This window comes from Chelonia mydas, chromosome 1 (genome assembly GCF_015237465.2).
Source record: "Chelonia mydas isolate rCheMyd1 chromosome 1, rCheMyd1.pri.v2, whole genome shotgun sequence".
In the NCBI taxonomy this organism is placed as follows: Eukaryota; Metazoa; Chordata; order Testudines; family Cheloniidae; genus Chelonia; species Chelonia mydas.
This window is the reverse complement of record NC_057849.1, coordinates 302,633,702-302,650,351: the sequence shown is the minus strand read 5'-3', so window position 1 is coordinate 302,650,351 and position 16,650 is coordinate 302,633,702. Positions and strand designations below refer to the sequence as shown.

The window sequence follows — 16,650 nt, the reverse complement described above, 5'->3', positions numbered from 1 at the left end:
TTGGAGCTCCAGCATGCAGAGGGGACAGGGCCTCGGGCAGAAGCGGGCACCGCCAGCACACTAGCCACTCCAAAGCGGAGGTTCACCCACCACCCACGTGGAGCGTTATGGACCCAATCACCCTTTTACTGCTATCAATGTGAGTTCTTTCATGTAGACTAAAGTGGAAACAGACTTGGGCACTGTCCTGTGGAGTAAAGCATGTTGCTTTTTTTTTTTCTGGTTGTAGCTTAAAACATAATGGTATTTCTCTAGATGGCAGCAAACTGATATTTTCCTTAGCTCAAGTGGTAGATCCTGTGTTTGTGTAGCCAAGCAGAATTCCAGTCTGAGCTCCACAAGTGTTCATTATTCTTTTGAAGTGATAGCCTCCTCATGGTCTAGAGATTACAACCACAGTCCCATTCTGATTGATTTTTAATCCCTTTTCTAATGCAAAGAAGAGAATTTTCCATACTTAGAGATTTTTTAAGATTAAGTTCCATTTTCAGCTAGAACTTTTTCTGACTGTTTTGATTGTTTTACTCTCAAGAAATTTAAAATGTCTTAACAATACCCTTCTGAAACTTCAGAAAAGTGTTTTTCTTTGTATATGTCTACATTACATCACAAAAATTGAAACTTAAGTAGATTTTGACATTGGTTTATGCTAAAAATAGCATTCAAGGACAAGAATGATAAAATGTTTTAAAAAGTGGTGCTATTTGAAAATCAGGTACGAATTCTCTATCAGCTGAGCTGTTTTGAGGCAGCACTGAGTGGCAATAGAAGATATTTTTTGTCAACATCCTTGGGTGATTTTTCAAAAGTGGAAAGAGACTTTGGGATGTGGTAAAATAGTTGGTTTCTTCTAACACTAAATAAGGAAAATTGGACTAATCTTACAGCTACCCTGTGTTTGTCTTCTTTTCTGTTGAGCTTCTTCCTACAATCCTCCCCAAATTCTGACCTTCCAAGATTCCTCCACAGATTTAAAGAAACAGTACACATTCTTACATGCCTCTCATACACACTGTTTCAAAAGTGGTTGCTTAGGTCACCTGTAAATTGGAGATGATGATTAAGACTCCATGTTTGTCACGGAGGTCACGGAAGTCAGAGATTCCGTGACCTCCATGACTTCTGCAACAGCCCCATGTGGCTGGCCCGGGAGCTGCCTGAGCAGCTTGGGCAGCCCCTGGACCAGTTGCACTGGCTGCTGCTGGGGCTGTCTCATGCCCCCTCCCCACGAAACCCTCCAGCAGCGGCAGGAGTTTGGGTGTGGGGGGGCTCAGGCTAGGGATTGGGGTGCGGGGCAGTACTTACCTGGTGGAGGCTCCCTGGAAGACCGACAGGAACTCCTCTCCCTCAGCTCCTAGCTCCATGTGCTGCCTCCACCCACAGCTCCCATTGGCCCGCGGTTCCCAGCCAATGGGAGCTGCAGAACCGGGGCTTGGGGTGGAGTGGAGGCAGCATGTGGAGCTAGGAGCTGGAGGTCACTGCTTCCCAGGAGCTGGTTAGGGAACCTGCCCTAGCCCTACCAAACCCTCCCTCTGCCAAGCACCCGCGGCACCTGCTCCCTCAAGTACCTGTGGCGCCCCCCAGGCTGCGCCCCCTTGAGTACCTGCGGCACACACCCCCGGGCCACCCCCCCCCAGCACCTGCATTGCCCCCATGGTCGCTTGTCCCCACAAGGTTTAGTCAGGGGTATACAGTAAAATGAATTTTTGTTTACTGCCCATGACCTGTCCATGATTTTACTAAAAATACCTCTGACTAAAACGTAGCCTTAACGATAATGCTCATTCAGCTATGTGTAAAGGGCTTTGAGATGTATGGATGAACAAGTGTTGTATGTACATACAAAGCATTATTAAACACATTTTTAAGATGGGGCAACTAAAGCACAACAGAGAGGTTCAGTGACTTGGCAGGGAAGAAGAGTCTCCTAATGTGTTAGGCATTGATTCTTTAATGAAGATACCTAGGTTTCAGCCTTGAAATTGATACTTAATGTGTCAACTTTTTGGCACTTTTTACCAACATTCAGTGAAGGTAGGCTATGCTGTGCATGCATCCATGACTATCTCAGCAATATACAGAATGGAAATACACTGCCAGATACAATTGAATGAGACATTATTCTTCAGAAGCCATTATTAGTTTTCTCAGTGCTAGCCACTCCTTTGGTTTAATAATTTAGTGACCTTGTCCAGCCCACTAAATAAAAAAAATGTAAATGGTCTTTTCATTTACCTACACAAAAGAAAAGATAACAAGATAGTTACCTGTCACATCATCTAAAAACCGAAGCACTTAAAACCAAAGAAATTATTAATTAAGAACCTCATAAATCTGATGCTGGGTATAGAAGAAATATAAACTCATTATTCATATTAAGTATTTTTAAAAGCATATTTAATCAAATCACAGCACCCTTAACTCTGACCCAGAATAAATACTATATTCATCAGTAACCTCAAAATGTAAACACTGCATATAAAACCTTTTTGAAAAGGAAACAAAAAAATATGTACACGTTAACGACCCACATTGTTCGGCCTTAAATAGAAAATTACAGATAAATAACATACAGTTTTCATATTAAAAATACAACATTATTCTGAAGAAACAGCAACTATAAGTACTTGAGAAATCCACTGCAAACTGCATCTGTAGTAACTTAGATAACTTACAATGTTATGAAGGGAGGGAGGTTTAAACTCGCTAGCCCACCTCAACTCCTCCTAACTCTCTGGATCTCCAACAGCAGAGCTTCTCTGTAGCCAGGAGGAAGTGAGGAGTATGCGTTGCCCTCCCTTGTGCAGGGGCAGAGGGAGATCTGTGTATGGAGTGCTATACCTGCACACTGTTCACTAGGATAGGTTCTAGCCAATAGGCCCCAATCTTTCAGGGAGCTGTGATGACTTTAGGGGAGATCTGCCCACATGGAGTTCTTTGCAGGATTGAGGCCTTAGTAAACATTAAACAAAGAGCTATGCATAAAACTAATAGGTGAATATTTTAAAATATAGTTAATAAAAATGAACAGTTTACGTTGGAAAACAATAGCGATCTCTATTGCCAACCACACTAAGCATGAGTCAGTATAGTTATAAAGCACATCTTTTAATCTGTGAAAATAGGCGGAATCTCCTTATTTTATCTCTAAATTTCAGTTCTGTTTCCAGTCTTTTTCCATCTGCACTCTCTTGTAGTATAGTATTCAAAAATCCTAAGTAATTTTATTTTCTTCATTTATTTATGGGTCATTTTTCAGTTCTGACTTCCAAGACCTATAAACTTATTGGCTTTTGTTCTTACTTCTTCAGCTCCTTGATCAAAAGTCTGTTTCTTCCTTCTCTTCTCTGCAACCAGATACATGGCAAGGTGTGTAGTCAGTATTGCTTAATACAATGTAGTTGTTTTTACTGGGCACGTTTGTCTGTTTGTATTGTTTAAATTTTAATTTCAATTAAGAACATATTTTGTCTGGATTTCATCATATTGCAAATTTTAAAACTTAGTGTATACTTTTGTTATACTTTACAAAAGTGAATGGCATAATTATTTAAATTAGCAAGACAGTACTGCTGTGTTTTATGTATTTGTGTGTAACACTGACAACATCTAAAATGATACCATTGATCAGTACTGAAGAATGGAATGTGCAGAATCATATTTATTATATTTGAATCATGGCTGTCTTTAAACAGCAGGGGTTGGTGGATATATTTTTTTATCTTTTAGATAAAAAGTTGTTTTCCAACTTAGTCTTTCTTTTGTAAAATCCACTCTTGGAGTTTCTCACAGGGACTGCCTTATAGTTATCTAATCCACTGAATCCAGGAAAAGTCCATCAGTCGTGCATTTACTGTGTATGGACTAGTGTCATGCTACAGTACTGTATATATTGTATATGATGACCCTTTCATTTCCTTTTTGCCTATCAGTCTAGACCTCAATACTTACTTTATCATTTAAGTTGTATTTTTTATAGTTTAGTTTTTCATTTTTTCTTGATGTTAATAGTTTTCTCACTTCCTTTTCATCCTCCACTCCTCTTTCCTGGGGAAAGATAAGAAACTCCCAACCGAAGACAAAAAATGCTGTCAACAAGCCCTGGAGTTTCATAGGATCTTAAAAGCCAAAGGTTCTTTATTCTCCCTAAAGCTGATTAACAGAAACTCCCCAAGTAAAAATTTGTGCTAATCTTACCAACCGTTATTTCTTCCCAAAAGACATTGCAGATAAGAAGATGGACGCTACCCTTAGATAGTACTTGGAAATTTCTTCAGTGATCCATAGAGTATGTCTACGCTGCAGTTAGACACCCAAGGGTGGCCTGTGCCAGCTGACTCAGGCTCAAAAGGCTCAGGCTGAGGGGCTGTTTAATTACGGTGTGGACCTTCAGGCTCAGGCTGCAGCCCAAGCTCTGAGACCCTCCCACTTGGCAGGTTTTTAATTGCTGTGTAGATAAATCCATAGACACTCATTCGCAAGCATATTCTTCACTAGAGCCATGATGTCCTGGTGCAGTGAGTTGAAAAGCTTGGACCACCAGAAGCCCATGACAAGGTCGAGTCAACACTGAAGAAACTATCCCTAGCAACTCCATTTGTGGCAGATGGATCCATGGACTCCATGAAGCTGGCAGCAAAAGGCTGTGCAAAACTATTCAAAGCAACTCCCTCTGTGCCTCAAAGGTCTCAGGTGGGAATCCTGTTTAGGTAGACACTGGGATAAGGTGGAAGTGAAAGTATTTATTCTCTACACCAAAAAAGATAAAAGGACTACAGTCCTTATACAAAAGCTCCTTTCATTGCTACCCACAACACAGGCCACCAGATAAGGGACTTCTCTTATTCCAGGGTAAACAGTAAACCAGTAACCCACAGACAAGTCCTGATCAGGGAACAAGTTTAGCCCTTGTTTCCAATCCAGACAGTCAGTATGGATGCAACTGTGCCAGATTCCACCCAGAAATACTCCCTGAGGGCACTTAGACACATGGTTCCAGTCAACATTAGAGTTCAACACTGATAATCTCTGGTGCTCCAGGCTCTTCTACATCTTTATCCATTCTGCAGCCTTAAGACACAGCAAGCCATCCTGAAGTAAATCTCTCATCTCCCAGAGCTATAAGTAGTAGAGCCTCTCTCCCAAGAGCAAATGTTTTCAGGGTTCTATTCCATATTCTTCATAGAAAGGGAAAGATCAGGAAGAATCCAAGCCATCTTAGACCTCAAGAGGCTGAACAGGTCAACGAAGAAGAATTAAATTCAGGATCGGATTCTAGCTTCCATTATTTTTTACAATCTCTCCAGCAGGCCTGACAGAAGCTTAGCTGCATATTCCACTCCGCTCCCATCACTAGCAATTTCTTCAATTTTTTTGTTCCCTCCCTACAGAAGTAGTCACTACAAATACAAAGTATTACTCCTTTTATCTGTCATCTGTCTCTACTCAGGTTCATAAAGGTACTGACACTGATAATAAATCATGTGAGTTTAGGGACTCATCTGTAATAATTCTTAAATGACATGCTCATTAGATGATCATCCCCAGGAACCTCATCGGAAGTGACCCAGGTGACTCTCTCGATACTTCAGTCACACAGGTTCATGATAAAGTTAAAAAAGAGTTCCCTGATCTCTCTTGAGGATAGTCCACAATAGGAGCTGAGAAAGGCACAAGAGAATCAGACTCTTCCTGACAGAGGAGAGGTGAATCAAAAATAATGCCCAAGATATATGTAGGTTGACTCCTGACCACCCTAGTATTCTTTGCTTCCTTTTCTGGAAGTGTGAAACACAACTCTTAGCCATCTCTTCTCAGCTTTTTCTTTCCATTTGGTCCCTCTTTGACAGATATGGATGAGAATAAGAGGGATGACTTCAGGCTTTGGGAGAAGAAAAAGAAGAGGTAAAAATAGGATGAAATGGGTCAAGGGAAGGCCAAGGAGGATCCTGACTGATGATTCTGTACCAGTAGAGCAGATACTCAGTAATCTGTGTACGCCATGCACCTGTTTGTGCAGGCTCCAGAAACAGATTGTGGATGTACTTTTTCAGACTGCATAACTTCTCCTTTCCCAGGGATCCTGGCTAGTCTCCTCCCATGGTGGGCTGTTTGACTCCCCACTTCTTGCTGTCTTCTGCTCCTTCAGCTTCTCCCCCTCAACCCTAATAGCCTTTTCCTTCCCAGGGCTTTGCTGCTGTTCTTCCTGGCCATACATAATTTGGAGCTTTGGGATTTAGGGGCTCCTTTTCTCCACTTCCCTTCTTTACCCATTAAGGTACAGAATTTTCAGAATTTCCCCCACCTTGGCTTCCTGATGGTTCTTTCCATTGGCATGCTTCTTAATTTGATTCCAGTTATCCCGTAAATCCAACAGAAGGCACCTATGTGCACTCTAAACAGTTTGCCTTGCCACTCAGTACCAGTCAGACTCTGTGCTCTCTTTCTGTTCTTACACTTTCCCCAATTGTGTCTTACCTTACTCCCTTACTGAAGCAGTTTCTTCATCCCAAAATGCTGAATTGGTGAGTAAATTAACCTTGTAAAGAAAAAAAAGGATATTAACCAGTATTTAAATTCTTCCATTTGTTTCTCAGTATACTGAATGGGTAAAACTCATCATTTGTAAAAGTATTAATTACTGTTCATGAGGTACTCACCACTGTTATATCTGTGTGCTAGCTCCATATATTTAGAAATTATGCTTTCTTATATGCTGGCTGTTGTTGTGTCTTGTCTGTTTAGATTTTAAATTCTTCAGGTCATTGACTGTCTTAATGAAAAGTCTATTGTGGACACTACAGAAATACAAGTTATAAATAACAATAACTTACACAGTACCATGGGTATGAATAAACAAAATGCTTAGAAAGAGCTTGCAATCAGAACTGTAAAAGTGACAGTAACTAATTCCCTTGAGAGAGGAACACACCTTTCCGTTTCTCCTAGTCAATTTAAGCCACTTAATACAAAGGTGCAGAACTTGTTCTCCGATCCCATAAGCATCATTTCACCATCCTTAGGAGAAGGATGACAAAAAGAGATGAGTGTTGCATCTTTCCACAAAGATAGAGAGAAGGTTCTCAGTGTGATCTGAGGGCCTTGCAGTAAACTGATATTGTACATTTTTATAGCAGCTAAATTAAATACTGATACTTTATTTTTATATACAATTTAAGGACTCAATCTTGCAAAACTTATTCATGCAACAGTAGCTTCATTGGGTTGCAGGACTGGGCCTCATATTTTTAACAGGTCAAACTTAGAATTAGATACATATATCCACCACTGAATTTAATTGTGGTTTTATTCACATATCTGAAGATAGAATTTAGCCCTCCATTATTAATTGATTGTGCTTGTTTGTATGTGTTTAACTACTAAATTATGAATCATTTATCATTAGTTAAATACATTAATAAGCCAACAGCTAGTAAGGACGGTTTATTAAGCAGCATGTACATGAAGGGGAGTAAAAGCCAAGAGTCCAACACTCTTCTGAGCTATAGAGTAGTGAATTATAGTTTGTAAAAATACTTCATAGGGACAGAAGAGGCTAATTAGTAACCGTCTAGTCAGTTGAGATGGTCTAGTTTATTTGGTCCTGACTCAGTGCAGGAGGCTGGGCTTGATGACCTCTTGAGGTCCCTTCCAGCCCTACATTTCTATGATGTCTATGAAGGTATAGATTGTTTTACGATGCTGTTGATATTGTTCAACCATCAGAATATGAAGACTCAGCTAATCAAGATTTTCTCCAAAACAAAATTAAATCTCTGTTCAGGATTTCGGTTTCACTTTTAGTTACACTCTGTTTTTAAATATATAGCAATATTTTTGTGACACTAACTATCCTAAACTGTTTATATGTAAAATATTGTTAATATTTAATTTCAGATGCAGCAGGAACTAGAAAAAAGTATCACTAAAGAACTTGACCAAGGTAATTTGTTAGAGCATGTTAACATTTTTTTTCAAAAACTGAGTGTTACTAAATATAATTTATGATATAGTTATAATTCAAAAATAGTATTAAGCTATTATGTCATACACCATTGCTGTTTCTACTAATTTTCAAATTTGATAAAAAAAATTTGCAAGGACTGCCCACTTACCAAAGTGCTGTACAGAATATTATGTAATTCCCCCACAAAAAAAAGTCTTAATCTGAAGTCAGTTTTGCAGGAATTCCCAAATACCATACACATAGGATTAACACAAATACAGTAAATCCTCTTTTAAGATTTTTCACAAACTTTAAAAATCACTTCTCCTCTCACACATATTTTAATCAGTATTATTGTATATAATTCATATTCTTCCAAATGTATCACTAGAATAAGCAATTGTCATTCCGTTGTCTTTATTGGAATTTGGTGTGCTTAGAGCATCTATGGATTTGACCTATGATTTTCAATAGCCCTTGAAATACTAACAGTTATTTACTGATTAGCAAAAAGGCTAATATATTGCTTATATAATTAAAAAATCTGGTCCCTTCCTTTGTGAATATCCCTTTTATGTAATTTTCATCGTGTTTCCTTTGTATTGATTTAAAATGTATATCTGTTGTCTCTGGACCTGACACAATGTCCACCGCTGTCAGTGGAAAAAATTCAATGGGTTTATGACAAAGCCTATTGTAAAACTATCACACAACATAACACAGAACATATATGGTCATTTGTTTTTCTTGTTCTTTCTAGCCACAGCTGAACTTGAAACTGGGTCTGTAAGAGTCTCTCCTGTAGGATCTACTGATGGATCTTCAAAAAATCTAAATGTGGATCAGGATCCGGTTTCCAGGGCAACACAGCAGTATCTAGATGTATTAAAGAAAAATTATATGATTTGAACAAAACATTAAAGCAAATTTGTGGAAATGACTTTGTTTACATCACATTTTAATGGTTTCCCATTAAATGGGTTCAGATGTGAAAAATCTTAATTACAATTTAAATATAAACTATAAAGGTATTTTATAAATATCAGGCACATTGCACTTCTCTCTGGAGAAACAGCACATAGTTATATAGTCTCCTTTTAAATTAAATATATAAGCCATACCTTGTTTTCATTTGTAACTAGCAAAGGAAATACAGACCAGTGTTCTTGAGTTTGACAGAACTGCCAGAATGTTAGTTGTTACAATAGTTGTTCTGAGTCTCGTCCCATTCATTTTCTCTGATGTATTTTAACCAAAGCATTTCCTGAATTTTGTTTTGTGTTTTCTCTTTTACATGTATTTTATGTTTTTAAATGTTCTCTTAAGTAGCCCATTAGCCTGTTCAGATCTGATGCATCTGTTTTGTGCCCAGTTCTGTAGTCCTGACACAGGGAAAACTCCTGTTGATTCACTGTAAGATTTACCTATATTAGGTTTGCAGAATTAGGCACTTGCCTAATTTGTTTTTGCTTTTATTCCATTGTGTTTGAGTTTAAAAAATACTACATATCTGTAATAGTGCCAAGAGATTTGTAGTGTGTGTTTTATACTGTAGAGGAACTTATCAATACAATGCACTGAATTTTTAATTGAATAATACAGCAACTTGGGGCATTCTGAGTTGTTAGTAGATCACTGCTATGTTATAAGTACAACTCTTCTGTAGATGAAATAGAGTAAAACTATATATATTTTGTGTGCGCCTACCTCCAATTTTCTTGTTATTTTCCAAAGTTGGTGCATGGAAAAGCTAAGTTTTGCATTATTACTAAAATCAGAAGACCCCTTGATCATAAATCTAGTAGACTGGACTTATAGCGAGTCTGTTTCAATGATCAAGACAGTTTTACTTATTCCAGCGATTCATCCATTGTTACTGAAGACCCATATTTCTGCCATTAAATATCTTTAAAAGTCATTAATGTTGTGGTTCAAGATGGTGAAATGGAGGAAGAAATCCCCACTAGAGAAAACATGAACAATGATTATACTGAGATGAGCAGGACATGAAAAATTTGTCCTGTACCCACTATTCCAAGAACTAAGCTAACTAGCCTGGGTGGAAAAAACCTGTGCCACCATGTCTCTTAGCAGTTTTAAAGGAATAAAACAGTTTTGTACAGTTGGTATATTGTCTTTACTTGTAAAATACTCCATATCAGCTGTTCAATAAATTTTTAAATGTAACATGTCTCACTTTTTGTTTTACATTGCTTCTCTTCCTGACTATACTTGTGCGCATCATTCTCTGTGTTGTTTTCAGTGTCTGTTCTTTCTTTCCGTCCTTCTCCTACCATCCCTTTACTCCCTCTCCTGTCTTCTGCCCAACCCTCTCAACTGATCTCATTTCTAATACTTCTGTCTCTCCTTTCTCCCCACAAAATGTCAGTCCCGTGCCTCTCTTTCCTACACACCCATGTCCATGCTTATCCACATACTCCTTTCTCTCTGGTCTTCTCCTTCCTTCTGATTGAAGGAACAGCAGCTCAGTGGGCCAGAGAAAATGGTTCCTACTGAGTTCAATATCCCATATAAAACTTCCACTCACCCTGAGCAAGTTGCCTTTTAAAACCTCATACAGTTTAGGGGCGGTATTGCAGCAGATCCTTTGCTGGTGTCGTTCAGCACCGTCCTATTGACTTTAATGGAACTATGCTGATTTACAGCAGCTGAGGATCCAGCCCATTATCTATCACCTCTAGATACCCCAGCCAAGACTGAAAAATGGGTGCCCCAAAAGTTAGACTTCTAAATAAATGACCTGATTTTTTCCAAAGTATTCAGCACTCCCAGCAGCTCTCACTGAAATTACATCCCTTCCCCCAACACACACATCTTTAAGGGAAAGCACTAGGAACCCAACCTCAAACTACAACTCAAAAATCGAAATCATTTTTGGCTCTGGACTCTTCCCTAAATGCCCCTAATATGAAATTGAGTATCCTAAATTGGTAATCTCTTAGCAATCAGCCATCAAACCCTTCAGCTAACCAGAGCCATTTGTATTCCATGACACAATGGGACAAAATTCCACAGCAGCAACTCCTAAATTCCACTGTAACATTAATTTCTTGTGTATCAACATCAGTTGTTATGATCTGCACCGTCATGAAAACATACACCACTGTGGCTTCTAGTAGAAAATAATCATTGGCATAAAACTTCATTATACTTTTCAACTATGATTAGTTTAGACTAGAGCATTTGTTCTGGTATGCTCTCTTGGTGGTTGGGCTTCAGCTCCCATGGCAACCCAGCTCACAACCTCCTTCTCCCATATGTGCTACTGAAGAGAGAAGCTTGTACTCACCAGATCCCCAGACCTCAGTTGCTGCGCTAGCTAGTCTCTGCTTCTGTCCCTCCCTCCCTCTGGCTGTACTCCAGTTCTCACTCCCCAACCTCCTGCTGCCTAGGTCCACAGAATATTGTAATGAGCATGCGCTGTAATCCAATTAATTCCCTGTGATATGGAAAGATGCAGAGCAAGAGGTAGGTACAGACAAGGTACAGGGTAACAAAACAAAATGTCAGGTGTCTTGAGTGCAGCAACAGGTGATGCTAAAACAGAAACAGTTAATTTTGTGACATCTTGAGAAAACTGCCAAATTACCAGTTACAGAATTGCAGTCCGTGTGGCTGTGATTCAGATGAATGGGGCAAGTGACCCTTCTCAGAGCTATTAATCAGCCTCTCTTCAGACACAGGCAGATGACACTGCATCCATTTACACTTGATTAAGGGTTCTGAGGTTTTCTTTGCAACCACAAGGGCTACAAGGTGTTTTGCTTTTAAAATGAAAGCTAATATGCTGAAGTCCAACTCTGTGGCAAGGGGCCGAATAGCACAATACACAGGATCCTTTAATATCTACTGGGACCCAAAACTCTTCCTGTTCCACACTGACCATCATTCTCCAGACACAGAATTAAATGCAAATGGAAATCCATTCATATTTTGCTCTTGTGTAAACAGAGAACATCATAGTATGGAAACCAACCTACTCCTATCTGCGTCAGGCTGCAGCGTAATGGGATTTGTGCCTATCTGGCTTTCAGCCCACAAAACCATGCCCTACCAGCAAACGGGGCTCAGAGTCTTAACGATGGGATAAGGGGGCCTCTCTCTTCAGGCTGGCCCCACACTGAAATGTAAGTAGTACTTCAGGCAGATTATGACCAGATCAAAGGCACATGAGGACTCCATTCCCCATAGGGTTGCACCATCATGGGATTATAGAGAGATAAGTGAGATATCTCTTCCCATGTTCAGAATTACTCGATTTACTGAATAAAGCCTCGAGTGGTACTAAATGACTCCTGCCGAACATTCATGGTTCTAGACAAACTGGGGAGGAGACAGGCATCCTTCCAGACTTCTGAGGCCATCTAGCAGGCTAGTCCCATACACAAGGTATTTGTACCAGCATCTCGCCTCAGTTGAGTGGTGTCCAGGCCAGGATCAATAGTGTGCTATCTTCTTCTTGTAAACAGCCTATTCGCAAAAAACGTGCCAGGACAGGATGCCAGTGGCTTGAAAGGAATTTATTAAATGTTAATAAAATATCTTCCCCTTCAAGCATTACAGTGGTGCAGGAGCACCACTACAGTAAAGTTGCACCACAGCTTATGTTTAAAGCTTGACCTTCCTAGATCCTCTAAAATCAACATTCTTAGTCCATGTCCTTTTCAAATTTGGCGTGCTTCAGGAAGGTGACAGGTAGAGTTAGTCACCCAAAGTTGGGGGCCTTTGGACTAAGGTGGTGGAGATATAAGCCCTGAAAAAATAAGTCATTTTTTTAAAGTTTCCAGGTGTTTGGGGTTTTTTGTTTGGTTGGTTTTTGTCCATATCTAGAGATCAAATCATTGCTGTGATCCATTGGTCTCAATCTGTTGAGTTTCACCCAAGGTCATGCATGGCTCCCACTAAATCTGAATGGTGACTCCGATTGCTTTGAAATTTGCCTCATGGAGGTGCCCAGTAGCATTAGTGATCCAAAATTGGGGTCATCTGACCATGGGGTTCCCAAGAAAACACTGGTTTCTTTTTGCTGCATTTTAAAGCTAAAGGTACTAGTGACTGGATGAATCACAGACCTTATTGAGATTGATTACTGTGAGATCACCTTTCACTTAGCATAACTAAGGATAAGTTTGAAGTCTCTGAGTGGTTGATTGCTCCCTAGTGGTGAGGGGCAGGGCTGAGCTGCTCTAAGCAGGAAAGACTTGGTATAAAAAGTCACTTGCTAAGCAAGCTCAAGAGTCACAAACAGAGGAAGCTAACTGGAGTTTCAGAGAGAGTGTGAGCAGCTGTCCTTCCAGCTTCAGCACTACATGTAATATCAAGATAGTCAGGGTGGCATTGTAGGTGGCTGGAGACAGATGAAGATGGGCAGGCTGTGGCCACCAGAGGGAAGAGGACCAGGGGGGATTCCACACAGCTAGAACTTTCAAATTGATACCAATTCATCAATATGGAAACTCTGGAAGATATCCCCTAAATCAAGCAGGTCCAAGGGAATGGAAAGATGCGTAGGACACGTGTGGATGGTAACTCAGTCTAACCTGCAAGAAAATCTAGCTTTCTCACAAAGAGTTTTCCAGCTTTCCAAGGAAGACAGACTATCCTTGTTGCAGATTCAATACTCTGAAGAATTGAAAGAACATTCTACAAGGGACAGACAGAAAACAGGACAGTACGCTGCCTTCCTGGAGCCAAGACACAAGAAGTCACAATAAGATTGGCTAGTTTTCTGAAGTCGACGGGCAGGGATCCATTGATGATGGTTCATATTGGTGCTAATGACACTGTGTTGTGAGATATTTCGTAGAGAGTAGATGACTTCAGGGAACTTGGAAGCGTGCTGAAGAATTAAAATATCCAAGCGATCTTCTTTGAGATGGTTCCTGTCCCATGAGGGAAGGAAGGTAGAAGTCAGAAGATTTTGGAAGTGAACTGCAGGCTAGAGAAGTGGTATAGGGTGGAGAGGTTTGGTTTTGTGGAACAATGGTCCACCATCTGCTGGGGCCATTTGGATGGCCTCCACCTTAATAGAAGGGAGACCAATCTTCGCAGGGACAGGCTGGCTACAGTAGTCAGGAGGGTATTACACTAATAGCAAAAGGGCAGGGTAAAGAGAGGGAAGATAGGAGCAGTCAGCACAAAATCGAGATGTTGAGAACAAAATTAATCAAGAAACCAAAGGACATGAAGAGAAGAAATGTTTGAATTGCCTATACACCAATGCTAGGAGCCTGGGTAGTAAATGAGGAACTGAAATTGCTAATTTGAGCATAAATTTGATCTAGTTGGTATTACTGAATCTTGTGCGAAGATTCACATGACTGGACTGTTAAAATCAGTGGTTACAACTTATTTAGGAAGGATCAAATGGGCGGAAGGGGAATGGCATTCACTGTCAAAAAATGGCATTATGCGTTTCCAAGTCACTGATAACTTAAAAGAAAATTATCTTGAATGCTTATGGATCAATGCCCTATCAAATAAGCACAAGCTGGGCTATTAGTCTTTAGATTGATGTCACCCAATCACACTAGGGAACAGAATGACCACCTCCTTATGCACCTATCTATAATGTGTAGGAAAAAAATCTGTGTGACTTGGGGTGATTTCAGTTTGAGTAACATATGCTGGAGGTCTCATTCTGCCTGTCCTAAAACATTCTAATTTATTGGAATTGTTAAACATCATATAAGACAATTTCATAACTCAAAAAGTGTTGCTGCCAACACAGGGGAATTCTTTATTAGACCTTGTCCTAACAGATAAAAACGAACTGATCACAGAACTAAAAGATAATAGTAGCTTAAATGTGACTTGATCACATTTATAATGTACAAAAAGAATAAAGTCCATACCAGTGTATATATATACTTGGTGCTTTAACAGGGCCAACTTCATAAAGCTGAAAACAATTCTGAGCTAAATCAGCTGTAAGAAAGAACTAAATCAGAAAAAATATGAATGATAATTAGGAATGATTTAAGAACATCTTACTAGAAGCCCCAAAAGCCACAATCAAAGAAGAAGGCCACAATGGTTAAAAAACTGACTTTGTTGAGAGGGGAAGTAAAGGCAGCTATAAAAAGTAAAAAAATATAACACATGGAAGAAAGGGGAAGTTGATAGTAATTACTATAAAGCAAAAGTTAGGAATAGTAGAAGGGAAGCCAAGAGACAGAAGGAGAAATTTATGGCCAGCGGAATTAAGGAAAGTAAAGAGTTTTTGAAAATATATTATGAACAAAAGCAATCTTTAACATGGTATTGTCCATTACTAGATGGAAATAGGAGAATTATCAATAATAATGCAGAAAAGACAGAAGTGTTCAATAAATATTTTTGTTCTGTATTTGGGGAAAGAATACATGATATAATCTCATCAGCTGGTGTGAACACCCTTTCTATTCCATTTTTAAATCAGCAGGTCCACATAACTTACATCCAAGAGTTTTAAAAGAGCTGGCTGAGGAGCTCTCTGGACAGTTACAATTGATTTTCAATAAATTGTGGAGCACTGAGGAAGTTCCAGAAGACTGGAGAAAGCTAATGTTGTGCCAATTTTTAAAAAGGGTAAATGGCCTGTATCAGCCTGACATCAATCCCAGCCAAGATAATGGAGCAGCTGATAAGAGACTCAATTAATAAGAATTAAACAAGGGTAATTAATGCAAATCAATATGGGTTTATGGAAAATAGGTCCTGTCAAACTAACTTGATTTTTTTTTTTTTTTTTTTTTTGGTGGTGAGTATACAAGTTTGGTTGATAAAGGTAACAGTACTGATGTAATATATTTAGATTTCTGTAAGACATTTGCCTTGGTATCAGAAGATATTTTGATTAAAAAAACTAGAATATACAATTTAGATGGCAACCACTAAATGAATAAAAACTGGCTAACAGAGGTCTCAAAATGTAACTGTAAATGGGGAATTGTCATCAAGCAGGTGTGTTCCCAATGGGGTCCTCCATGGATTCATTCTTGGGGCCCTACACAATTTAACATGTATCAGTGACCTGGAAGAAAACATATAATAAGCACTGATAAAGTTTGCAGATGATACAAAAATTGGGAGAGTAGTAAATAATGAAGAGAACAAGTCACTGATTCAGAGCAATCTGGATTACTTAGTAAACTGGATGTAAGCAATATGCATTTTAACAAAAAAGGTCCCCCATTCTATAAGTATGGCCTACTGTATCCTGGGAATCAGTGACTGAAAAGGTTTTGGGGGTCATGCTGGATAATCAGCTGAACATGAGCTCCCAGTGTGGTGATGTGACCAAAATAGCTAATGCGACCCTGGGACGCATAAATAGGGGAACTCGAGTAGGAATAGAGAAGTTATTTCACCTCTGTACTTAGCACTGGTGCGACCACTGTATCCTGTTCTGGTGCCACAACTCAAGAAGGAGTTTGATAAATTGGAGAGGGTTCAGAGAAGAGCCACAAGAATGATTAAAGGATTAGAAAACATGTTATAGTGATAGATTCCAGGAGCTCAATCTATTTAGCGTAACAGATAGAAGGTTAAGGAGTGACTTGATTGCAGTCTTTACGTATATGGGGAACAAATATTTAATATGGGCTCTTCGATCTAGCAGAGAAAGGTATAACACAAATAATGGCTGAAAGTTGAAGCAAGACAAATTCAGACTGGAAATAAGATGTAATGAGGGTAATTAA

General features: G+C 39.3%; 1 protein-coding gene and 1 long non-coding RNA gene across 12 annotated transcripts in view; one reads left to right on the top strand and one right to left on the bottom strand.

The window, feature by feature from the left end:
• Positions 1-10,132, top strand: part of ANKRD26 (ankyrin repeat domain 26) — a 188,380-nt gene extending 178,248 nt beyond the window's left edge. For all 10 annotated transcript variants that reach the window (XM_043550006.1, XM_043550032.1, XM_043549994.1 and 7 more), the window contains 2 exons: positions 7,897-7,942; positions 8,706-10,132. In XM_043550006.1, the coding sequence (XP_043405941.1) occupies positions 7,897-7,942; positions 8,706-8,854 (195 nt within the window). In that variant the 3' untranslated portion in view covers positions 8,855-10,132. The remainder of the gene's footprint in view (positions 1-7,896; positions 7,943-8,705) is intronic.
• LOC122466448 lies at positions 2,391-11,399 on the bottom strand. 2 transcript variants are annotated; one of them, XR_006291930.1, is made up of 4 exons: positions 11,256-11,399; positions 6,932-8,821; positions 6,660-6,797; positions 2,391-6,538 (listed from the first exon to the last, which is right to left on the bottom strand). It is a non-coding gene; the product is annotated as an uncharacterized LOC122466448 (long non-coding RNA). The 2 variants fall into 2 exon arrangements; XR_006291929.1 differs by having other exon boundaries at positions 2,391-6,797.
• Between the last annotated feature and the right edge of the window lie 5,251 nt (positions 11,400-16,650).